The sequence below is a fragment of the Oncorhynchus mykiss genome, chromosome 29, assembly GCF_057628025.1.
Source record: "Oncorhynchus mykiss isolate SJ-2025 chromosome 29, ASM5762802v1, whole genome shotgun sequence".
Taxonomy (NCBI): Eukaryota; Metazoa; Chordata; class Actinopteri; order Salmoniformes; family Salmonidae; genus Oncorhynchus; species Oncorhynchus mykiss.
In genome coordinates, this window is record NC_143050.1 from 11,213,197 (window position 1) to 11,237,754 (window position 24,558).

At 43.6% G+C, this 24,558-nt stretch overlaps 1 protein-coding gene across 1 annotated transcript; it reads left to right on the forward strand.

Moving 5' to 3' along the window:
• Positions 1–823: 823 nt before the first annotated feature.
• Positions 824–14,965, forward strand: LOC110510200 (sodium-dependent phosphate transport protein 2A). Its single transcript, XM_090226259.1, has 11 exons — positions 824–1,667; positions 1,878–2,024; positions 2,206–2,349; positions 2,946–3,057; positions 3,181–3,376; positions 3,929–4,024; positions 4,125–4,245; positions 4,415–4,582; positions 6,213–6,329; positions 12,617–12,741; positions 13,003–14,965. Exons 1-11 carry the CDS (start codon positions 1,532–1,534, stop codon positions 13,768–13,770), a joined length of 2,130 nt encoding a protein of 709 aa, XP_090082385.1. The 5' UTR covers positions 824–1,531; the 3' UTR covers positions 13,771–14,965.
• The last annotated feature ends 9,593 nt before the right edge of the window (positions 14,966–24,558 follow it).

The window sequence follows — 24,558 nt, forward strand, 5'->3', positions numbered from 1 at the left end:
TAGATTTTGCGCTGACATGGTGTCGTCATGAGTGACAGAACACTGAGCCAATCACGGCACAACTAGAGAACATTACCAACCCCTATATAACCCCTATACATATTTAAAGCACTTCTAGGTTAATACATTCAAATTCAAATTAAGATCCTACATCTCTATATGACTTGTGTGTGTGTGTGCGCGTGAGAGTCCGAGTGTGTGCATGTGTGTGTGTGTGTGTGTGTGTGTGTGTGTGTGTGTGTGTGTGTATATGCGTGTGTATGTGTGTGTGTGTGTGTGTGTGTGTGTGTGTGTGTGTGTGTGTGTGTGTGTGTGTGTGTAATCAATGATGTCTTTTACATGGCATATATATCTGTGTGAATCATCATATTTATCTGTGGGACAGAAATCGGACGTTTCTGTCCAGGAAGCAGATTCATCATTCACAGCCGGGGATATGACATCATTCACCAACAACCGTTTCTGTCCTGAGCGACCACACAAGTAGTGGGCAGCCAGCTCCATAGAGAGCAACGTTTGCCTGTTTCTCTAGGTCTCACCACAGGGTGTCACCCTCTGCATTCTGTTCCAACACTCAAAAAGACTGAGTAATGCTGAAATAATGCTCCCCATCTCTTTCCTTATGAAAGTTGTAGCCTTTGGGCATTTGCCACATAATCAGTGAACTCTCTCTTCATATTGCACTAAGTATTATTTAACCACCTGGAAGACATTCAATGTTTTGTGGTTAAACACGTGAGGTGCTACTTTTAGACTTTGCACCTCAGACTCCAGGTCTTTCTCCTTAACACATTGTCAAAAGAGGAGTATACTGTCATTGTTTGGTGGTAAAGTGTTGGGCATAAGACGGTAAGACAAGTCTATCTATTAGCTGTCACTAATCTAATCGATGTTTTCATGACCAAATTATTTTGTCTCTCTCTCTGTGGGCCCTGTTAACATTATCCATTGTTTGGGATGTGAGCCAGCATGTGCTATCTAGATGTGTATTTTTAATCAAAGGGATTAGAGAGCTTTCGACTGGCATTGGAGATCTTTTTGTACCCACAGATGTAAAGACTTTGAATTATTGAAGTGGAAGACTACTGGCTTGATGTTCAGCCTCCTCAGCAGCCCCAGAGACAGTGAAAACAGGATCTAAACCTTTCATCTACCACCAGGCTTTATAGTGCCGCTATGCTTTGCAGAAACAGCGTTTCGAGCTGTATTTTAAAAGCTGTAGATCCACAAGGTGCACACTACGATACAAAAATCTACACCCTTTAAATTAAAAAATAAATAAATCAAGAATGAATGCAATGTTGACTACTTCATACAAAATAATATTTATATCATTAAAGTCTTATTTCACCTGACCTCAGTCAACTGATCCAACTGGCTTATTGTCATATTCCTAAGGTTCTGTGGGGTCCATTCTTTAGAACGATTGCTCGCCGAAGCAGTAATTTGACTTTACTGTGGTCACTAATGTCATTTCTATATTACTTCAACTGGACATGTATTACTTCAACTGGTCGTGTTCCATGACAGCATGCCCCTCCAGGACTCATCATGTGCTCTGGTGAAGAGGAAATACCTGGGACAACAGTCACACCTGGACGGAGACGGAGACATCCTTCCCGACCCCCCAAAAACCTGGCCTGAATCCCCACTCAAAAAAGCACATGGTAAGTGGAGGAGAGGATTGACACACTCAGGAATGGAATATAGTGTGACTGATTTACCTGCAACACTCCAGGCATAATGTTGAAAAGTAAACCATTTAATTCAGAATGTTTTGTTTTCATGCATGGTTATCTATTAACCAACTAATAGTTCATCTCACTATGACAACAGCTTATCTGAGATGCCGGGAACTTGTTATTTTTAACCTGCAGATATTGCTTCGTCAATGTCCCAGACTCAGGCAGAGAGAATGAGATCAGTTTTCATCAACGTCTCCAAGATCCCCCTGCTCTTCCTCTTCCTGTACATGTTCGTCTGCTCGTTGGATGTCCTGAGTTCTGCCTTCCAGTTAGCAGGAGGTATCCTTCCTCAAGGTTCATTCAGGTTCATCCATCCTAGTCCATTAATGTATGACTACTCTCCCCTCAATCTCTGACTACATGAGACAAAACTTTATAGATTGGCATAAAAAAATAACAATCATTAGCCTTTACCGCACAGCTGTAAATGTAAGTGGTGTGTTCCCCACTGGGCGGACAGGTAAGGTGGCTGGGGACATCTTCAACGACAATGCCATACTGTCCAACCCGGTGGCAGGGCTGGTGGTGGGAATCCTGGTGACGGTTCTGGTCCAGAGCTCCTCTACCTCCACCTCCATTGTCGTCAGCCTCGTCTCCTCGGGCCGTAAGTCACACACACACACACACACACACACACACACACACACACACACACACACACACACACACACACACACACACACACACACACACACACACACACACACACACACACAAAACCTCTACTGTACTGCATTATACTACACAATAGGTCTGGATTACTGGAGGAGCAACTGCAATAGAAGATGAAAGGTGTTTCTTGACATGTTGCCTCAATAGAAGATGAAAGGTGTTTCTTGACATGTTGCCTCAATAGAAGATGAAAGGTTTTTATTGACATGTTGCCTCAATACAAGATGAAAGGTTTTTATTGACATGTTGCCTCAATACAAGATGAAAGGTATTTATTGACATGTTGCCTCAATACAAGATGAAAGGTATTTATTGACATGTTGCCTCAATACAAGATGAAAGGTATTTATTGACATGTTGCCTCAATACAAGATGAAAGGTTTTTATTGACATGTTGCCTCAATACAAGATGAAAGGTATTTATTGACATGTTGCCTCAATAGAAGATGAAAGAGTATTTCTATAAAAAAGATTGACTTTGTAATATAGATGAGTAGTGGTTTATTGTTTTACTCCTTGCTTGTGCAGTACTCAATGTGAGGTCTGCCATCCCAATCCTCATGGGATCCAACATTGGGACGTCTGTCACCAACACCATCGTTGCTCTGATGCAGGCTGGAGAGAGGGATGAGTTTGAACGGTAAGAAATGGCTGTGTATCCTCCTCTCCTGTAATTCCTAAGGATTTAAGCAAACCCTATACCAAGTGTCGCCACAGTTTGGCATCATGCATGATTTATAATAACATGGCCTGTTCATTACAGGGCATTTGCTGGAGCGACGGTGCATGACTGTTTTAACTGGCTGTCAGTGCTGGTGCTACTGCCCCTGGAGGCAACCACAGGCCTGCTGAGAAGACTGTCTCAGGCTGTAGTTGACACCTTCCACATCAGCTCTGGAGATAAGGCCCCAGAGATGCTCAAGGTCATGACTGAACCACTCACCAAACTCATCATTCAGGTACTGAACCAATCATCAGACTCATCATTCAGGTACTGAACCACTCACCAGACTCATCATTCAGTTACTGAACCACTCACCAAACTCATCATTCACGTACTGAACCAATCACCAGACTCATCATTCAGTTACTGAACCACTCACCAAACTCATCATTCAGGTACTGAACCACTCACCAGACTCATCATTCAGGTACTGAACCAATCACTAGACACATCATTCAGTTACTGAACCACTCACCAAACTCATCATTCAGGTACTGAACCACTCACCAGACTCATCATTCAGGTACTGAACCACTCACCAGACTCATCATTCAGGTACTGAACCACTCACAAAACTCATCATTCAGGCACTGAACCACTCACCAAACTCATCATAAAAGGTACTGTCTGGTTTGGGCAAAATGTGTGGGTCTGCACTGTGTGTCTTTGGTCAAACACGAGTCACATGTCCAGGAATGTAGAAAGACTTATGAGCTTGTCTTTGGATCATTCATCCTTCCTTTGATCACCTCGCGATATCATGTTTTATTCCCGTTTTTCCTTACAGTTGGACAAGTCTGTCATCACAGGCATCGCCATGGGAGATGAGGCCATGAGTAACAGGAGTCTGGTGAGGGTATGGTGTAAGAATCACATCCTAACGGTAAGACCAAATGCCACAGGCCTCTCTTGATATGCAAAATATCTGGAGTCACTGGTTTGGTTGTTTCAGAGACAGATGTTTCTCTCTCATCCCCCTGCAGTCCTCTGTGAATGTTTCTGTTGGTGATTCCTTCAACTGTACGTCAGTACAACCCTGCTGGCAAAGCAATGCAACAACCTGGACAACACAGAACATGACTCTGCTTGTAAATATAGAAAAATGTAAATCAATGTATTCATTTCATTCTTGGAATTGAGTGACAGTCATACTGCTTCTGCTTCTGCTACAGTCCTGGGGCTGCGGGCCCTAGTTGGACCCGTAGTGGGGCCTTAGTGACAGATCATCTTGACAGATAAAAGGAAAGACTGAACCAGTCCTTGATGTCCCTAGGCAGCCATCTGTTTGTGGACTCGTGGTTGTCCGACCTGGCGGTAGGCCTCATTCTGCTAGCCTGCTCTCTTCTGCTCCTGTGCACCTGTTTGTTGCTGCTGGTCAAGCTGCTCAATTCCCTGCTCCAAGGCCAGGTGGCTAAGGCCATCCAGAGGATCATCAACACAGGTGGGTGTAATATAAATGTGACTGGAAGATTGAGATCAGAAAACATAGTTCTGATTTATTTTTTCCCTCCCTGTTGTGTATGATTGCAAATAATATATATTTGAGGTGGTGTCCATAGGCTCTGCATAGCTTATTAGAGGTGGGACCCATAGGCTCTGTATAGCTTATTAGAGGTGGGGCCCATAGGCTCTGCATAGCTTATTTGAGGTGGGGCCCATTATAGGCTCTGCATAGCTTATTTGAGGGGGTGTCCATAGGCTCTGCATAGCTTATTTGAGGGGGTGTCCATAGGCTCTGCATAGCTTATTAGAGGTGATGCCCATAGGCTCTGCACAGCTTTTACATAAGCACTACGTAGCCATTTAGTAAGCATAGATACACTTCGGTTGTGTGAGGAAAACAAAGCTGTAATTAAACACAGAGGTAGATTATGCAGTCAGTAAAATATTTTGTTTTTTTATTTTTTTATTTCACCTTTATTTAACCAGGTAGGCTAGTGGAGAACAATCATTTACAACTGCGACCTGGCCAAGATAAAGCAAAGCAGTGCAACACAAACAACAACACAGAGTTACACATGGAGTAAACAAACATACAGTCAATAATACAATAGAAAAACATATATATACAATGTGTGCAAATGAGGTAGGATAAGGGAGGCAGGGCAATAAATAGGCCATAGTGGCGAAATAATTACAATTTAGCAATTAAAACACTGGAGTGATATGATGAGATGATGTGCAGAGGATGAGTGTGCAAGTAGAGATACTGGGGTGCAAAGGAGCAAAATAAATAACAGTATGGGGATGAGGTAGTTGGATGGGTTATTTACAGATGAACTATTTACAGGTGCAGTGATCTGTGAGCTGCTCTGACAACTGGTGCTTAAAGCTAGTGAGGGAGATATGCAGTTCCTTCCAATCATTGACAGCAGAGAACTGGAAGGAATGGCGGCCAAAGTAGGAATTGGCTTTGGGAGTGACCAGTGAAATATACCTGCTGGAGCACGTGCTGCGGGTGTGTGCTGCTGTGGTGACCATTGAGCTGAGATAAGGAGGGGCTTTACCTAGCAAACACTTGTAGATGACCTGGAGCCAGTGGGTTTGGCGACGAATATGAAGCGAGGGCCAGCCAACAAGAGCATACAGGTCGCAGTCGTGGGTAGTACTGTATATGGGGCTTTGGTGACCAAATGGATGGCACTGTGGTAGACTGCATCCAATTTGCTGAGTAGAGTGTTGGAGGCTATTTTGTAAATGGCATCGCCAAAGTCGAGGATCGGTAGGATAGTCAGTTTTACGAGGGTATGTTTGGCAGCATAAAATAACAATCCCAGCATCTGACATACAGTGGGGCAAAAAAGTATTTAGTCAGCCATAATTTGCAAATAAATTAATTAAAAATCCTACAATGTAATTTTCTGGATTTTCTTTTCTCATTTTGTCTGTCATAGTTGAAGTGTACCTATGATGAAAATTACAGGCCTCTCTCATCTTTTTAAGTGGGAGAACTTGCACAATTGGTGGCTGACTAAATACTTTTTTGCCCCACTGTATTTCCCTTGAAAGCTCTTTACTGAAACTCCACATACTGTAAATAATTTGAATCTCCCCTCTCTCCCCTCCTCCAGACTTCCCCTACCCGTTTGGCTGGCTGGCAGGTTACCTGGCCATCCTAGTGGGGGCTGGCATGACCTTTGTGGTTCAGAGCAGCTCAGTGTTCACCTCTGCCATCACTCCTCTCATAGGTGAGTGTTACGAATACTATTTACCATGCAGATCACTTTGTAAGTTCTGGGCTCATAGGAGTGCTGATCTAGGACTAGATTCAAAGTCATTTACCGGTACCTACAAAGCATATCATTGTTTTTATTTAGGTCATACAGTGCCTTTAGAAAGCATACAGACCCTTTGACTTTTTCCACATGTTGTTATGTATTCTAAAATGGATTACATTTGAAAAAAATCCTCAGCAAACTGTACACAATATCCCATAATGACAAAGGGAAAATAGGTTTTACATTTATTTTGCACATTAAATAAAAATAAAAACCCTTTGATATAAGACTTGAAATTGTCAGGTGCATCCTGTTTCCATTGATCATCCTTGAGATGTTTCTACAACTTGATTGGAGTCCGCCTGTGGTAAATTAAATTGGTTGGACATGATTTAGGAAAGGCACACACCTGTCTATTTAAGGTCCCACAGTTGACAGTGCATGTCAGAGAATAAAACAATCCATGAGTATCAGGTTTCAGGTAAGACCCAAATGCAGACTGTGTTGAAGTAACAAAGGTTATTGAAGCAACAGGGGCAAGCTCACAACAGGTCAAGGCAGGAAGGGGTCGATAATCCAGAGTAGAGGGCAACGGTACAGGACGGCATTCAGGCTTAGGGTCAGTGCAGGGCAGAGAGGTCAGGCAGGCGGGCTCAGAGTCAGGACAGGCAAGGGTCAAAACCAGGAGGGCAAGAAACAAAGAGACAGGGGAAAAGCAGGAGCTGAGACAACACACAGGTTGACTTGACAAACAAGACTAACAGACAAAAAGAGAACACAGGTATACAGTTGAAGTAGGAAGTTTACATACACTTAGTTTGGAGATATTAGAACTCGTTTTTCAACCACTCCACACATTTCTTGTTAACAAACTATAGTTTTGGCAAGTCGGTTAGGACATCTACTTTGTGCATGACACAAGTCATTATTCAAACAATTGTTGACAGACAGAACATTTCACTTATCATTCACTGTATTACAATTCCAGTGGGTCAGAAGTTTACATACACTATGTTGACTGTGCCTTTAAACAGCTTGGAAAATTCCAGAAAATTATGTCATGGCTTTAGAAGCTTCTGATAGGCTAATTGGCATCATTTGAGTCAATTGGAGGTGTACCTGTGGATGTATTTCAAGGCCTACCTTCAAACTCAGTGCCTCTTTGCTTGGCATCATGGGAAAGTCAAAAGAAATCCAGACAAATTAGCCAATACCTCAGATTTTATTTTGTAGAGCCCAAGTCTGGTTCATCCTTGGAGTAATTTCCAAACGCCTGAAGGTATCACGCTCATCTGTACAAACAATAGTACGCACGTATAAACACCATGGGACCACGCAGCCGCCATACCGCTCAGGAAGGAGACGGTATGTCTCCTAGAGATGAACGTACTTTGGTGCGAAAAGTGCAAATCAATCCCAGAACAACAGCAAAGGCCCTTGTGAAGATGCTGGAGGAAACAGGTACAAAGTATCTATATCCACAGTAAAATGAGTCCTATATCGACATAACCTGAAAGGCTGCTCAGCAAGGAAGAAGCCACTGCTCCAAAACCACCATAAAAAGCCAGACTACGGTTTGCAACGGCACATGGGGACAAATATCATACTTTTTGGAGAAATGTCCTTTGGTCTGATGAAACAAAAATAGAACTGTTTGGCCATAATGACCATCATTATGTTTGGAGGAAATAGGGGGAGGCTTGCAAGCTGAAGAACAACATCCCAACCGTGAAGCACGGGGGTGGCAGCATCATGCTGTGTGGGTGCTTTGCTGCAGGAGGGACTGATGCACTTCACAAAATAGATGGCATCATGAGGAAGGAAAATTATGTGGATATATTGAAGCAACATCTCTAGACATCAGTCAGGCAGGAAGTTGAAGCTTGGTCGCAACCCCAAGCATACTTCCAAAGTATTGGCAAAATGGCTTATGGACAACAAAGTCAAGGTATTGGAGTGGCCATCACAAAGCCCTGACCTCAATCCTGTAGAAAATTTGTTGTTAGAACTGAAAAGCATGTGCGAGCCAGGAGGTCTACAAACTTTACTTAGTTACACCAGCTCTGTCTGGAGGAATGGGCCAAAATTCACCCAACTTATTGTGGGAAACTTGTGGAAGGCTACCCGAAATGTTTGACCCAAGTTAAACCATTTGAAGGCAATGCTACCAAATACTAATTGAGTATGTAAACTTATGACCCACTGGCAATGTGATGAAAGAAATAAAAGCTGTTATTCTGACATTTCACCTTCTTAAAACATAGTGGTGATCCTAACTGACCTAAGAGAGGGACATTTTACTGGGTTTAAATGTCAGGAATTGTGAAAAACTGAGTTTAAATGTATTTGGCTAAGGTGTATGTCAAATTCCAACTTCAACTCTAAGTACCCAGGGGATAATAGGGAATATGGGCGGCACCTGGAGGGTGGTGGACACAATTACAAGGACAGGTGAAACCGATCAGGTCGCGACAATGAGATTGAAGGAATTGTCCATACAGCTCTGAGACAGGATTGTGTTGAGGCAAAGACCCGGGGAAGGGTGCCACAAATATTCTGCAGTGTTGAAGGTCCCCAAGAACACAGTGGCCTCCATCATTCTTAAATTGAAGAAGTTTGGAACCATCAAGACTCTGCCTAGAGCTAGCCGCTGGGCCAAACTGAGCAATCGGGGGAGTAGGGCCTTGGCCAGGGAGGTGAACAAGAACCCAATGGTCACTCTGACAGAGCTCCAGAGTTACTCTGTGGAGTTGGGACAACCATCTCTGCAGCACTCCACCAATCAGGCCCTTATGGTTGAGTGGCTAGACGGAAGCCACTCCTCAGTAAAAGGCACATGACATCCCGCTTGGAATTTGCCAAAAGGCACCTATAGTCTCTCAGACCATGAGAAACAAGATTCTCTGGTCTGATGAAACCAAGATTGAACTCTTTGGCCTGAATGGCAAACGTCACATCTGGAGTAAACCTGGCACCATCCTTTCGCCAAAGCATTTGTGGTGGCAGCATCATGCTGTGGGGATGTATTCCAGCGGCAGGGACTGGGAGACTAGTCAGGATCGAGGGGAAGATGAACGGAGCAAAGTACAGAGATCCTTGATGAAAACCTGCTCCAGAGCGTTCAGGACCTCAGACGGGGGCAAAGGTTCACCCTCCAACAGGACAACGACCCTAACCACACAGCCAAGACAACACAGGAGTGCCCTCTGTGTTGAGTGGTCTCTGAAGGAGTTGTCTCTGAATGTCCTTGAGTGGCCCAGCCAGAGCCCGGACTTGAACTTGATCGAACATCTCTGGAGAGACCTAAAAATAGCTGTGCAGCAACGCTCCCAAACCAACCTGACAGGGCTTGAGAGGATCGGCAGAGAAGAATGAGAGAAACTCCCTCCAAATACAGGTGTGCCAAGCTTGTTGTGTCTTACCCAAGAAGACTTGAGGGTGTAATCGCTGCCAAAAAGTGCTTAAAGAAAGTACAGAGTAAAGTATTCTGAGTACTTATGTAATGGAATCTGTTTTTCCTTTGTCATTATGGGGTATAGTGTGTAGATTGATGATATAAAAAAAAATCAAGTTAAGAATAAGGCTGTAACGTAACAAAATGTGCATGAAGTCAAGGGGTCTGAATTTTTTAGCTCCCAAGCACGGCCCACCTGTAAAACTGTAATAAACTACTACTTCTTTTCCAGGGTTAGAACTTATAAACAAGGCAGCACGGGATTTCTTTTAACGTGACTCCGTGCAGCCAATGGCAGGGATTTCTTTTAACGTGACTCCGTGCAGCCAATGGCAGGGATTTCGTTTAACGTGACTTCGTGCAGCCAATGGCAGGGATTTCTTTTAACGTGACTCCGTGCAGCCAATGGCAGGGATTTCTTTTAACGTGACTCCGTGCAGCCAATGGCAGGGATTTCTTTTAACGTGACTCCATGCAGCCAATGGCAGGGATTTCTTTTAACGTGACTCCGTGCAGCCAATGGCAGGGATTTCTTTTAACGTGACTCCGTGCAGCCAATGGCAGGAATTTATTTTAACGTGACTCCGTGCAGCCAATGGCAGGGATTTCTTTTAACGTGACTCCGTGCAGCCAATGGCAGGGATTTATTTTAACGTGACTCCGTGCAGCCAACGGCAGGGATTTATTTTAACGTGACTCCGTGCAGCCAATGGCAGGGATTTATTTTAACGTGAGCCAATGGCAGGGATTTCTTTTAACGTAACTCCGTGCAGCCAATGGCAATGTTTGCTTTAGGTATAGCGCCGCTTCTGGATTTGACAACTCAACAGTTCCACCTCCGACATGTCAAAACAACAGCTAATCAGCTAAACAACAGGAATCGGCTAGAGCGAATCTGATTGAATCCTCTAGAATCAGCCCCCCGTCTATGTAATCTTAGTCATTATAATCTAATATACAAAACTGATCCTAGATCAGCACTCCTACTCTGAGACGCTTAAGAATACGGGCCCTGTAATCTTCCAAGCTGAAGGTATTCTGTAGCCAGCTGACCTGAGCAGGAGATCAAATGACTCATTCCTCTGGTGGTGATAGTGACACATATGAGTTCATGAGGTGGTGGCACTAGTTTCTCTTTAAGCCTTGGTGAGGTATTACTTTTCTCATGAATTTCACTTTTTTTATGTGGGGGGGCATTAACCCAATTGAATAATGCAGGGCTTGTTTTTGTTCTATTTGTTGATGAAACACTTACAGGAGAAACAAGAGGTTATATTAATATGAATTAAGTTTGGTTTTGTTTGGGAATTAATTATGTGTGTCTGATGATAGAGCCAGGTGTATTATTTGCTAGAGAGTGGAGGATCCGTTTCATGCTGTCTAATCCCCGGCACTCTCTGGGGGATAGATCTACCTCAGTGTTCTGAGATCAGCAATAATTAACTGCACAGTGGCTGGACTCTCCCACGGAGCATGGGAGTGAGCTGTGGCTCCATGGAATCCTTATTTCTGGGCTGGTTAATCCCCTGGAGTTTAGGATCTGCTGTGCAGGCACGGAGACAAAGTCTTTCACACAGAATAGCTACTGCTATTCAAATGAAATGAAATTCAACTTTTTTGGTCACATGCGCCGAATACAACGTGTAGACCTTACTGTGAAATGCTTACTTACAAGCCCTTAACCAACAGTGCAGTTCAAGAAGAGTTAAGTAAATATTTACTAAATAAACTGAAGTAAAAAATTATAAAAAGTAACACAATATTCTAACAACAACGAGGCTAAATACAGGGGGTACCGGTACAGAGTCAGTGTGCGGGGGTACAGGTTTGAGGTAATTTGTACATGTAGGTAGGGATGAAGTGACTATGCATAGATAATAAACAGCGAGCAGCAGTAGCAACAGTGTACAAGAAGAGTGGGGGGGATTGTTTGGTGACGATTTTATGAATTGTTCAGCAGTCTTATGGCTTGGGGGTAGAAGCTGTTGAGGAGCCTCTTGGTCCTAGACTTGGCGCTCCGGTACCGCTTGCCTGGGGGTAGCAGAGAAAACAGTCTATAACTTGGGTGACTGGAGTCTCTGACAATTTTATGGCCTTTCCTCTGACACCGCCTATTATATAGGTCCTGGATGGCAGGAAGGTTGGCCCTAGTGATGTACTGGGCCGTTCGCACTACCCTTGGTCAGATGCCGAGCATTTGCTCTCGATGGTGCAGCTGTAGAACTTTTTGAGGATCTGGGGACCCATGCCAAGTCTTTTCAGTCTCCTGAGGGGGAAACGTTGAAAGTCTCTACCCGCTCCACTACAGCCCTGTTGATGTTAATGGGGGCCTGTTCGGCCCACCTTTTCCTGTAGTCCACAATCAGCTCCTTAGTCTTGCTCACATTTAGGGAGAGGTTGTTGTCCTGGCACCCCACTGCCAGGTCTCTGACCTCCTCCCCATAGGCTGTCTCATCGTTGTCGGTGATCAGGTTGAGGAGCCTCTTGGTACATGTACATGTGGGTGGGGGTCACTGTTGTGTCATCAGAAAATGTAATGATGGTGTTGGAGTCGTGTTTGGCCACGCAGTCGTTGGTGAACAGGGAGTACAGGAGGGGACTAAGTACACACCCCTGAGGGGCCCCAGTGTTGAGGATCAACTTATCAGACGTGTTGTTGCTCCAGCCAGCAGTTCCTTACCTGGAACTAGATAATGCTGTCTCCTCACCAACCATGTGATTCCTCTACTAAATAAAGCTTCAGTCTATGGAATTGCAGCCCCATCACATGGCTCTGTGATGCCATTGTACTTTGTGCTCTCAGGTATTGGTGTTATCAGCATTGAACGTGCCTACCCTTTGACCCTGGGGTCAAACATTGGTACAACCACCACAGCTATCCTGGCAGCCTTGGCAAGCCCAGGGGACAAGCTGGCCGCAGCTTTCCAGGTATCTCATCCTTTTACACTGGAACTTTACATTACTGTTTTTGTTATCCTTTCCAATCAATCAATCAATCAATCAAATGTATTTATAATGCCCTTTTTACATCAGCCGATGTCACAAAATGCTGTACATAAACCCAGCCTAAAACCCCAAACAGCAAGCAATGCAGATGTAGAAGCACGGGGGGAGGGGGGGCGTGTCTATTTACAGGGTCTTCTGTTCCATCATATCTCTCTCATTACATTACCCTGGTCTGTTCTACAGGTTGCCTTGTGTCATTTCTTCTTCAACATACTGGGCATTCTGCTGTGGTACCCTGTGCCCACCACCCGCCTGCCTATCCGAATGGCCAGGACTCTGGGGCAGCGCACGGCCAAGTATCGCTGGTTCGCTGTACTCTACCTGCTTCTGTGCTTCCTGCTCCTGCCCTCGCTTGTCTTCGCCCTCTCCATGGCAGGCTGGCAGATAATGGCTGGGGTGGGCGTGCCCGTCGCTGCGGCCCTCCTCTTGGTGTCTGTGGTGAACATGCTGCAGGTACACAGGCCAGGCTGTCTGCCAGTGAGGCTGCGGAGCTGGGACTTCCTGCCTGTCTGGATGCATTCCCTTCAACCCCTGGATACTCTACTCACCAAGGTGACCCTGTGCTGTGCTAAAGGAGCCAGCGAGCCTGGTTTGATACAGTGCTCCATGGACCATGATGGTCCTCAGAAGAGGAGCCACATGGCTTTGGACAACCTTGTTCTGTGTTACATAGACGAGGCCCCCACTGTGGTAATGTCCCAGGGGGCAGATGAAGCCCCCACAGTGGTAATGTCCCAGGGGGCAGATGAAGCCCCCACAGTGGTAATGTCCCAGGGGTTAGACAAAGCCCCCACAGTGGTAATGTCCCAGGGGTCAGACGAAGCCCCCACAGTGGTAATGTCCCAGGGGGCAGACAAAGCCCCCACAGTGGTAATGTCCCAGGGGGCAGACAAAGCTCCCACAGTGGTAATGTCCCAGGGGGTGGACAGGGTCAGGAGCACACGTCTGTAGATCTTATGACACTGGAACAACAGGGAGACAGAGCAGAATATCTTGTGAAAGCAGCATTGTGGACTGCAAGAAATGAGCAGTGATGATCTAATGTTATGGAACAACGAGACTGAAGCAGAAAACTGTAGGAGCTTATGGTTGCATGAAAACGTGACTCCACTCACAGTCAGTTCCTTTATGGATTGCGTAAATCATGCATGATGCCAGCAGCTACAAAACAATGTTTACTGTAGTTGAGTTATGTCATGTACTGTACTTCGAAGCCACGGAATCAATGAGAGTTTATTATTTACCCACAGTAACTCTCTTTCCAGACAAATGTTTGGGCCTATCGCCTACAGGACATGTGTATTATATCATAATTTCCCACAATCAGGATAGCATTTCACTTTCTGTCAAAACAAACACTTCTTCCTCCTTGCTCTCAGTCAGGAGAGGTTAGTAAATGTCTGTCTCTCTGCTGAAAATGCAGGAAGTCTGATTGAATAGAACGACAAAAACCACTCAGCCAATTAAAAGGCCTTAAAAAAAAGAATACAAGTTATGCATATGAATGGCTGCGTAATTGAAGCTATATAGGAGGGAATGGGCGCCTCCACACGCTAATTATAACGCAGCGGGGCTCTGAATGGTTGATTAAACATCCATTTGGTGGCATAATGGCAAGTGATTTCCCCAGTTTCAATACATTTTAGGCTTAACGTCTCCTCGCTACTCTTTGAACAATTGGTACTTTTAACCACATGCATATTCCAGAGTTAAAATGAGATGATTTGATCATTTTGTTCAAAATCACAATTATTGTACATATAGGAGTTTCATATTTGGGATGAGATGGGAAGCAATTGTTATATATGCTAAATGTATCAAGTCCACTGTGTGTAACACAGATAGACATTCATCTGTCTTTCCTGTTTAAAAGACACAGCGGAGCAGGGCTTTTCACCAGACCAGTTTCTCCAACCGAGCGGAGACAGACAAGACAGTTGCCAGTGTCATGAAACTAGAAGCTAGAATAGAATTGAGTAATAATTCAGAATATACCACATCTAACAGTCGGCAGAAAGGGAGTTTGATATCATCCATAATAGCCAAGGACGATAGATGAAGAACAGCCATGAGATGGCATGTTTTTATTGCATAAGAAGTTCTTGAGGAAGACCTATTTAAGTGTAGACTACTTTTCTTGTGACAGAGGCCTACAGAGCCTTGCAGTACAGAGCCCTACACTACATCTTACAGTACAGAGCCCTAGACAACAGCTTCCAGTACAGAGCCCTACACTACAGCTTCCAGTACAGAGCCCTAGACAACATCTTCCAGCACAGAGCCCTACACTACAGCTTCCAGTACAGAGCCCTACACTACAGCTTCCAGTACAGAGCCCTAGGCTACATCTTACAGTACAGAGCCCTAGGCTACATCTTCCAGTACAGAGCCCTACACTCCATCTTACAGTACAGAGCCCTAGACTCCATCTTACAGTACAGAGCCCTAGGCTACATCTTCCAGTACAGAGCCCTACACTACAGCTTACAGTACAGAGCCCTAGACTCCATCTTACAGTACAGAGCCCTACACTACTTCTTACAGTACAGAGCCCTACACTACTTCTTACAGTACAGAGCCCTACACTACATCTTACAGTGCAGAGCCCTACACTACAGCTTCCAGTACAGAGCCCTACACTACATCTTCCAGTACAGAGCCCTACACTACATCTTACAGTGCAGAGCCCTACACTACATCTTACAGTACAGAGCCCTACACTACATATTCCAGTACAGAGCCCTACACTACATATTCCAGTACAGAGCCCTACACTACATATTCCAGTACAGAGCCCTACACTACATCTTACAGTACAGAGCCCTACACTACATATTCCAGTACAGAGCCCTACACTACATATTCCAGTACAGAGCCCTACACTACTTCTTACAGTACAGAGCCCTACACTACATCTTCCAGTACAGAGCCCTACACTACTTCTTACAGTACAGAGCCCTACACTACATATTCCAGTACAGAGCCCTACACTACATCTTACAGTACAGAGTCCTACACTACATCTTACAGTACAGAGCCCTACACTACATCTTACAGTACAGAGCCCTACACTACATCTTACAGTACAGAGCCCTACACTACATCTTCCAGTACAGAGCCCTACACTACATCTTACAGTACAGAGTCCTACACTACATCTTACAGTACAGATCCCTACACTACATCTTACAGTACAGAGCCCTACACTACATCTTACAGTACAGAGCCCTACACTACAGTTTACGTGAGCACTTGTGCAACGTATAATTTTTACATGAGTATGTAAAAGATGTACAAGATGTGATATTTAACCCAAATGTAATTTAAGTCTTAATTGCAGTCTTTGCCTTGAATTCTGTGATTTTATTAAATCTGTGCCAAAATTGTGGTAGGAATGTAACATTAAATTAAATTAACGACTTTGTTGATTATTTTTGCTTAATTGAATGCCAATGTCTGTCAGGCTGGTTCTGTTGTCGTCCTGGACGTCTGGGGAGCAGGGTCGCACATACAGGTGAGTTTTATCCACAAAGCCTCTGAGTAGGAGTTCTGATCTAATATCAGTTTTTCCTTTTAGATCATAAAGAATATGATTATATGGAAAGTTTGGGGACCTGATCCTAGATCAGCACTCCTACTCCGATACGCTTTTTATTATATTTATTCTTTATTTTACTAGGCAAGTCAGTTAAGAAAAAAATCTTATTTACAATGATGGCCTACCCTGGGCCAATTGTGCACCACCCTATGGGGACTCCAAATCACAGCTGGATGCGATACAGCCTGGATTTGAACCAGGGACTGTAGTGACACATCTTGCACAGAGATGCAGTGCCTTAGACCACTGCACCACTCAGGAGTTTTGTGGATATATACAGGGGATATATTAAATGTGTTATTTTACTCATTCACCATGTCAAATCAAACTTTATTTGTCACATGCGCCAAATACAACAGGTAGACCTTACCGTGAAATGCTTACTTACACGCCCTTAACCAAACTAAAGTAAAAAAATTATAAAAAGGTGCACAATAAAATAACAATAACGAGGCTATATACAGGAGGTACCGGTACCGAGTCAATGTGTGGGGGTACAGGTTAGTCTAGGTAATTTGTACATGTACTGTAGGTAGGGGTAAAGTAAACATGCATAGATATGATTCACATCAGTATGCCGAGGGAGTACACACAGTACACACAATATATTCTCAAACTGTCACATATCCCTTGAGGAGCTGGTAGTTGTATCATGCGCCAATTGAAAAAGGCACGGTTGAGGGATTAGCATCTCAAATTTTGGATTATAGCGAGTTGCAGATTAAGGAATCAAAACACTCCCGCCACTGCTAAGGAATCAAAACACTCCCGCCACTGCCTCCTCTGCTCACAGCCCAGGGATGTTCTCCTGCCTGCGTCACTGGGCCTCCTTCTGTCACTCACACGTCCTGTCATCAAACCGTCACAGCAGAGGAGGAGAAAATGGGACCTGGAGTCAATGCAGTCAGCTTGGATTAGTTGAAACCGGTTGATTCCTGTGTCAATAGTCATGGGTTTAAATGCCAATATCACAGCAAACTGTAGCAAAAATGACAATGCGTAGTTTTACACCAAGTGCTGTGATATCGTGCCCTAAAAACTCAAACCCACATGCAGACTGGACATTTATACATGTCGAACAAAACAGCCATCCCACTGGACATGAATCAAGTTGTTTCCACGTAATATCAACAAAAAAGTAAATGTGATGATATTGAATCAGCATGGAACATTGATTGAATTTGCAAAAAGTCATTAACATCAAGGATTTTTCCCCACAAACTTTTAACCTAAATCCAATGTCATTGTGAATTATTTTGTTGATTTCGCGTCAGTTGACAACTCAACCAAGTATAAAATCGAAAACAGACAAAAACTGACGTTTGTGCCCAGTGGGATTATTCAATTTCCTCTTTACTTAGCCCTTTGCATTCAGTTTCCATTTCAGATGCTCTGACTGTACAATGCTCTTTCAACAGAGTCATACACTACCTTTTAGCCCTTTTTTGAACTTGGTCTTATCAGTAGGCTTGCTGTTTCTGAGCTTCCATGAGCTCCTCCCCCTCAATCTCCAGGGTGAAGTGTCTAGTACACTCCAACCACCTACACGCAGCAACAACAAGCCCCTCCCTCAGCAACAGGCATTCCAGAACATAACGCTTTGTCACTTTTGGGGCTTTGATGTACAATCCAGCCCCTGATAATGTATTGTTAGAGGCTTAATGCCCTCTTATGGAATATATTTTAGTATACTTTGGAACAGCAGATTAACCTGATAGCTTTTAAATGTGGGTTGGAAACCTTATATTTGTTGTTTTATATCTTATTACTGTGATTTATGTCACACATACTGACAGTAATGTGAGAGCGTCGTTGTCTGTGAATATATTTCATAATGTACATTTCAGTAGACTCTCTTATCCAGAGCTACTTACAGGAGCAATTAGGGTTAAGTGCCTTGCTCAAGGGCACATCAACAGATTTTTCACCTCAGGGATTCAAACCAGCGACGTTTCAGTTACCAGCCCAACACTCTTAACTGGTAGGCTACCTGCCGCCCCGAATCAAATCAAACTTAATTTGTCACATGCGCCGAATACAACAGGTGTAAACCTTACCGTGAAATGCTTCCTTTACAAGCCCTTAATCAACACTGCAGTTCAAGAAAGAGTTAAGAAAATATTTAGTAAAAAAGAATAAAAAGTAATACAATAAAATAACAAGGCTATATTTAATTTTATTTTACCAGGCAGTTAAGAACAAATTCTCATTTTCAATGACGGCCTAGGAACAGTGGGTTAACTGCCTGTTCCGGGGCAGAACGACAGATTTGTACCTTGTCAGCTCGGGGGTTTGAACTTGCAACCTTCCGGTTACAGGGGGTACCAGTACCTAGTCAGTGTGCAGGGGTACAGGTTAGTTGAGGTAATTTGTACATGTAGGTAGGAGCGAAATGACTATTCGTAGATAATAAAAAGCGAGTAGCAGCAGTGTAAAAAACAAATGGAAGGGGGGTGTCAATGTAAATAGTCCAGTGGTCATTTGATTAATTGTTCAGCAGTCTTATGGCATGGGGGTAGAATTTGATAAGGAGCCGCTTGCTGTGCAGTAGCAGAGAAAACAGTCCAGTCTATGACTTGGGTGACTGAAGTCTTTGACAATATTTTAGGCTTTCCTCTGACACTGCCTAGCATATAGGTCCTGGATGACAGGAAGCTTGGCCCCAGTGATGTACTGGGCCGTACGCATTACCATCTGTAGCGCCTTACGGTCAGATGCCGAGCAGTTGCCGAGCAGTTGCCATGCCAGCTGTAGAACTTTTTGAGGATCTGAGGACCCATGCCAAGTCTTTTCAGTCTCCTGAGGGGGAAAGGTTTTGTCGTGCCCTCTTCACTACTGTCTTGGTGTTTTTGGACCATGATAGTTCGTTGATGATGTGGACACCAAGGAACTTGAAAGTCTCTACCCGCTCCACTACAGCCCCGTCGACGTTAATGGGGGCCTGTTCAGCCCACCTTTTCCTGTAGTCCACGATCATCTCCTTTGTCTTGCTCACATTGAGGGAGAGGTTGTTGTCCTGGCACCACACTGCCAGGTCTCTGACCTCCTCCCTATAGGCTGTCTCATCATTGTTGTTGATCAGGCCTTTCACTGTTGTGTTGTCAGAAAACTTAATGATGGTGTTGGAGTCGTGTTTGACCACGCAGTCGCTGGAGTACACGAGGGGACTAAACACACACCCCCGAGGGGCTCCAGTGTTGAAGATCAGTGTGGCAGACATGGTGTTGCCTACCCTTTCCACCTGGGGGTGGCCCGTCAGGAAGTCCAGGATCCAGTTGCAGAGGGAGGTGTTTAGTTCCGGGGTCCTTAGCTTAGTGATGAGCTTTGTGGGCACTATGGTGTTGAATGCTGTGCTGTAGTCAATTAACAGCATTCTCACATAGGTTTTCCTTTTGTCCAGGTGGGAAAGGGCAGTATGGGGTGCGATTGTGGTACGATTGTCAGCTGTGGATCTGTTGGGGGTCTAGGGTATCCTGTAAGATGCTTTTGATGTGAGTCATGTTTGCTGTGGTAAATAGGCGGCCACAAATAATATAGATGAGAACTCTCTTGGTAGATAGTGTGGTCTACAGCTTATCATAAGGTACTCTACCTCAGACGAGCATGACCTTGAGACTTCTTTAGTATTAGACATTGTGCACCAGCTGTTATAGACAAATAGACACACACCCCTGCACCTCGTCTTACCAGATGTTGCTTCTCTGTCCTGCCGGTGCATGGCAAAACCCACCAGCTCTTTACTAAATATTTCTAAAACTAAAAGCTTTGTATTTGGAACAAAACACTCACTAAACCCCAAACCTCAACTAAATCTTGTGATAAATAATGTGGAAATTGAGGAAGTTGAGATGACTAAACTGCTTGGAGTAACCCTAGATTGTAAACTGTCATGGTCAAAACATATTGATGCAGTAGTAGCTAAGAGGGGGAGATGTCTGTCTATAAGAAAGTGATGCTCTGCCTTCTTAACAACACTATCAACAAGGCAGGTCCTACAGGCCCTAGTTTTGTCGCACCTTGACTACTGTTCAGAAGTGAGGTCAGGTGCCACAAAAAAGGACTTAGGAAAATTGCAATTGGTTCAGAACAGGACAGCACGGCTGGCCCTTGGATGTGCATAGAGAGCTAATATCAATAATATGCATGTCAATCTTTCCTGGCTGAAAGTGGAGGAGAGATTGACTTCATCGCTACTCTTATTTATGAGAGGTGTTGAATGCACCGAGCTGTCTTTTCATATGACTAGCACACAGCTCAGACACTCACACATACCCCACAAGACATGCCACAAGAGGTCTCTTCACAGTCCCCAAGTCCAGAACAGATTTATGGGAGACACACAGTACTACATAGAGCCATGACTACATGGAACTATTCCACATCAAGTAAGTCATGCCAGCAGTAAAATTAGACTTAAAAAACATATTATGGAACAGTGGGCACTGTGAAGCAATACAAACATTGGCACAGACACATGCACACACACACGATAACATACGCACTGTACATACACATGGATTTAGTACTGTAGATATGTGGTTGGGTGGGGAGTATGGGCCTGAGGGCACACAGTGTGTTGTGAAATCTGTGAATGTATTGTAATGTTTTTAAAATTGTATGAACTGCCTTAATTTTGCTGGACCCCAGGAAGTGTAGCTGCTGCTTTTTTAAAAATGTTACCTTTATTTAACTAGGCAAGTCAGTTAAGAACAAATTCTTATTTTCAATGACGGCCTAGTGGGTTAACTGGTCTAGGAACAGTGGGTTAACTGCCTGTTCAGGGGCAGAACGACAGATGTGTACCTTGTCAGCTCGGGGATATGAACTTGCAACCTTTTGGTTACTAGTCCAATGCTCTAACCACTAGGCTACCCTGCCGCCCCAAATAGGTGAAGCGAATTGACACGAAGGACATACTGCTTTCTCGGGAACGGGCCCAAATCCCCTTCATTTACATGAAGAAAAGATAGAGAAAAAGGATGCAGAGGTCGGCCTTCTGAAAATTCATAGACGATTGTGTAAACCCCCACTGCCATCCGTTCTATTGGCTAATGGGGATCCATAATAAATACAAATAAATACAAATCCAAATGTAAATATTATCTGTGTCGTCGTTCAGCCACGACTCGGTGAAACATAAAAATATTACAGTTTTTAATGTCCCGTTGGTAGTATAATATTTTATTTTATTTTCCAATGAGAGCAAGTTAGCCAATAGAACGGATGGCAGTGGGGGGTTTACACAATCGTCTATGAATTTTCAGATCTTTTCTTCATGTAAATGAAGGGGATTTGGGCCCGTTCCCGAGAAAGCAATATATCTTTCGTGTCAATTCGCTTCACTTATTTAGGAGTCCTCAATTGAAGTACTAACTGGTATAGAATACAATATCTATGAGGACGGTCGTCATACTCTCCCACACAACAATAGTCACTCCTTCATAGAATATATTACAAAATGCCCCCAGCGATTGAAAATTACATTGACCTCAGAACTTTCAGTTTGACATGCAAATCATCTATTCTGTCTGTAGATAAAAATATAAAAATAAATAATGAATTCCTCTTTCACTGGTCATTAGCCATTGCGAGCTATGAATTATGGAAGTTTTGAATTATATTAGAGAAATACTTAAATATATTTTTTCTTTGTCTTGTAGTATGTTGTGTTCCCACAGAGAAACAGATTTAAACATCATTATAAAATACTCTAATACAGACTGCTCCAGGTTTGAAATCAAATCAAATTTTATTGGTCACATACACATGGTTAGCAGATGTTAATGCGAGTGTAGAAAAATGTTTGTGCTTCTAGTTTCGACCATGCAGTAATATCTAACAAGTAATCTAACAATTTCACAACAACTACCCAATACACACAAATCTAAAGGGGTGAATGAGAATATGTACATATAAATATATGGATGAGCGATGGCCGAGTGTCATAGGCAGTGCAATAGATGGTATAAACATACAGTATACATATGGCATGAGTAATGTAATGTAAGATATGTAAACATTATTAAAGTGGCATTATTTAAAGTGCCATTGTTTAAAGTGACTAGTGATACATTTGTTGAAGTGGCCAGTGATTGGGTCTCAACGTAGACAGAAGGACAAGTTCCCTCTGAGTTAGTGATTGTTGTTTAGCAGTCTGATGGCCTTGAGATAGAAGCTGTTTTTCAGTCTCTCGGTCCCAGCTTTGATGCACCTGTACTGAACTCACCTTCTAGATGGTAGTGGTGTGAATAGGCAGTGTCTCGTTAAAACCAGGGCTATGGTACATTAACTCAGGTCGTCTCGTTTTAACTCCGGTCGTCTCGTTTTTCTACTATTGAGTCGCCAAAGAGAAAGTATGACAATGCATTTAGTCGTCTCTCTTTTTTTTTTAAATAACTATTTATTAGCTAAATAAATTGTTGCAGAATGTGTGCCTTCACCTTTACTCTGTTCCAGTCATATTGAGAAGGCTTGATAAGTGCTTTTCAATCCCACCTGGTTGAGACTTGGTAACGCAGACGCTGCAAGCAAGAACAACTCAAGACACACTCAGAGAATATTCTGATCCTTGAATCAAAGAAGCAGCTGACCATGTGACTCTCTTGGACAAGTTCCCTTTTACTGTCAAAAAGGCTTGACAGTCCTCAACAGCAAATTGGGATCATCCATTTGTTGTCAAGGCTTTTGGGCTTTGCATATAATTTGAGCCCAAGCAGGTTCAGTAACCGTGGCGAGTGGTGTTTAAATTGCTGGTTATATGTGATGTGTGTTAATGAAGAGTCCTCCTGCTGGCCAATGGCAACTGAGCTCCACCAGGGAATTGGTCTCCATTCAGCCTTTATTAAACCTGCCTGGGTCAACTATGTCTGTCTGATAGTGAGTGAGAAGAGTTAGCTGCAGGAGGGGAGGACATAAGGAGGATTAATAAAGGTATGTCCTTCTGATAACCCATAACAGAACTCAGGGGACATATCAGTGGGGGTGACTGACAGGTCCAATCAATCAATCAAGCACAATTTACATCAGCAGTTGTCACAAAACAGATACTCAGCCTTAAACCCCAAAAGAGAAGGCAATGTAGAGGCAGAAGCACAGTGGGAGGAACTCCCTAGAAATACAGGACCCAGGAAGAAACCTACAGAGGAACCAAGCTCTGAGGGGAGGCCAGTCCTCTTCTGGCTGCCGGGTTGAAAAGGTATCTGCAGTCATCTATCCATTCTATTCCTTCTGGTTATTTAACAGGCTTTCTAAAGCCCACATACCATGATTCTACTATTCAAGCGTACCTTTCCATCCCACGGAGCCAAAAGCTTTTTGTATTGTGTTAAGAAGGGAATTTAGCTTTTCTATGAATGAAAAGCAATTTTGTCAGAGAATTGTTTATAGCCGTTTATGGCTACAACGATAGAGCTTCTACACGCAACACACATACAGTTACCTATCACAACTCTCAACTGTTAGGTGGTGCCATTAACTGTAATGTAAAATAATACCGTGCCCATCATGGCCGTGCCCATCACCGTGCCCATCACTATGCCTTCAGTGGAGTCAGAGCAATGTTATGGAACCAAAAACCAGTAATTACACACGAGGGGGAAACTTTCCCTGCCCTTGAATTGAAGTCTATAGACCCAGTCACAGATTAATACTGTTGATTTCCCATAGAGACAGATCTCTGTGCAGTTCCTGTTGCACGTTTCAGAGCATGATGTTTATAGCCTGCCTAGCCCCAGAATGTAAAATCTTTCAAAAAGATGATCTCATATGAATGAAGCGATGCTGATTTCAAGGTTTGATACAGTTTGCATGAAGCGTTCTCACTGCTGTGCCTGCCGTTCAGTTGACTGAAAGGCAGGCCAAAATAAAGCCATTGAGTCGCATTCAGCATGTTGAGTGTCCATTTAGTGGCCAAAGCGACTTACAGTCAGTCATGCGTGCAAACATATTCAAAGGTCACTGAATGGACACTCAAAACATGTCGAATGTGACTCAATGGCTTTATTTTCGCCTGCCTTTCGCCTGCCTTATATATATATATATATATATATATATATATTAATTAAAACCTCCAATCTAGAAGTCTGTATGACCTTTTATTATGACTCTGTCGACATAATTAGATGAACCTTTCTCAACTGTCT

What these genes read in the sequence shown, in the direction of transcription:
- LOC110510200 (XM_090226259.1), top strand. Translation starts at nt 1,532, where the DNA reads ATGCCCCTCCAGGACTCATCATGTGCTCTGGTGAAGAGGAAATACCTG. An exon ending in TGCCATCACTCCTCTCATAG is followed by an intron (nt 6,330 to 12,616) that starts GTGAGTGTTACG and finishes TTGTGCTCTCAG; the next exon opens with GTATTGGTGTTATCAGCATT. An exon ending in AGCTGGCCGCAGCTTTCCAG is followed by an intron (nt 12,742 to 13,002) that starts GTATCTCATCCT and finishes TCTGTTCTACAG; the next exon opens with GTTGCCTTGTGTCATTTCTT.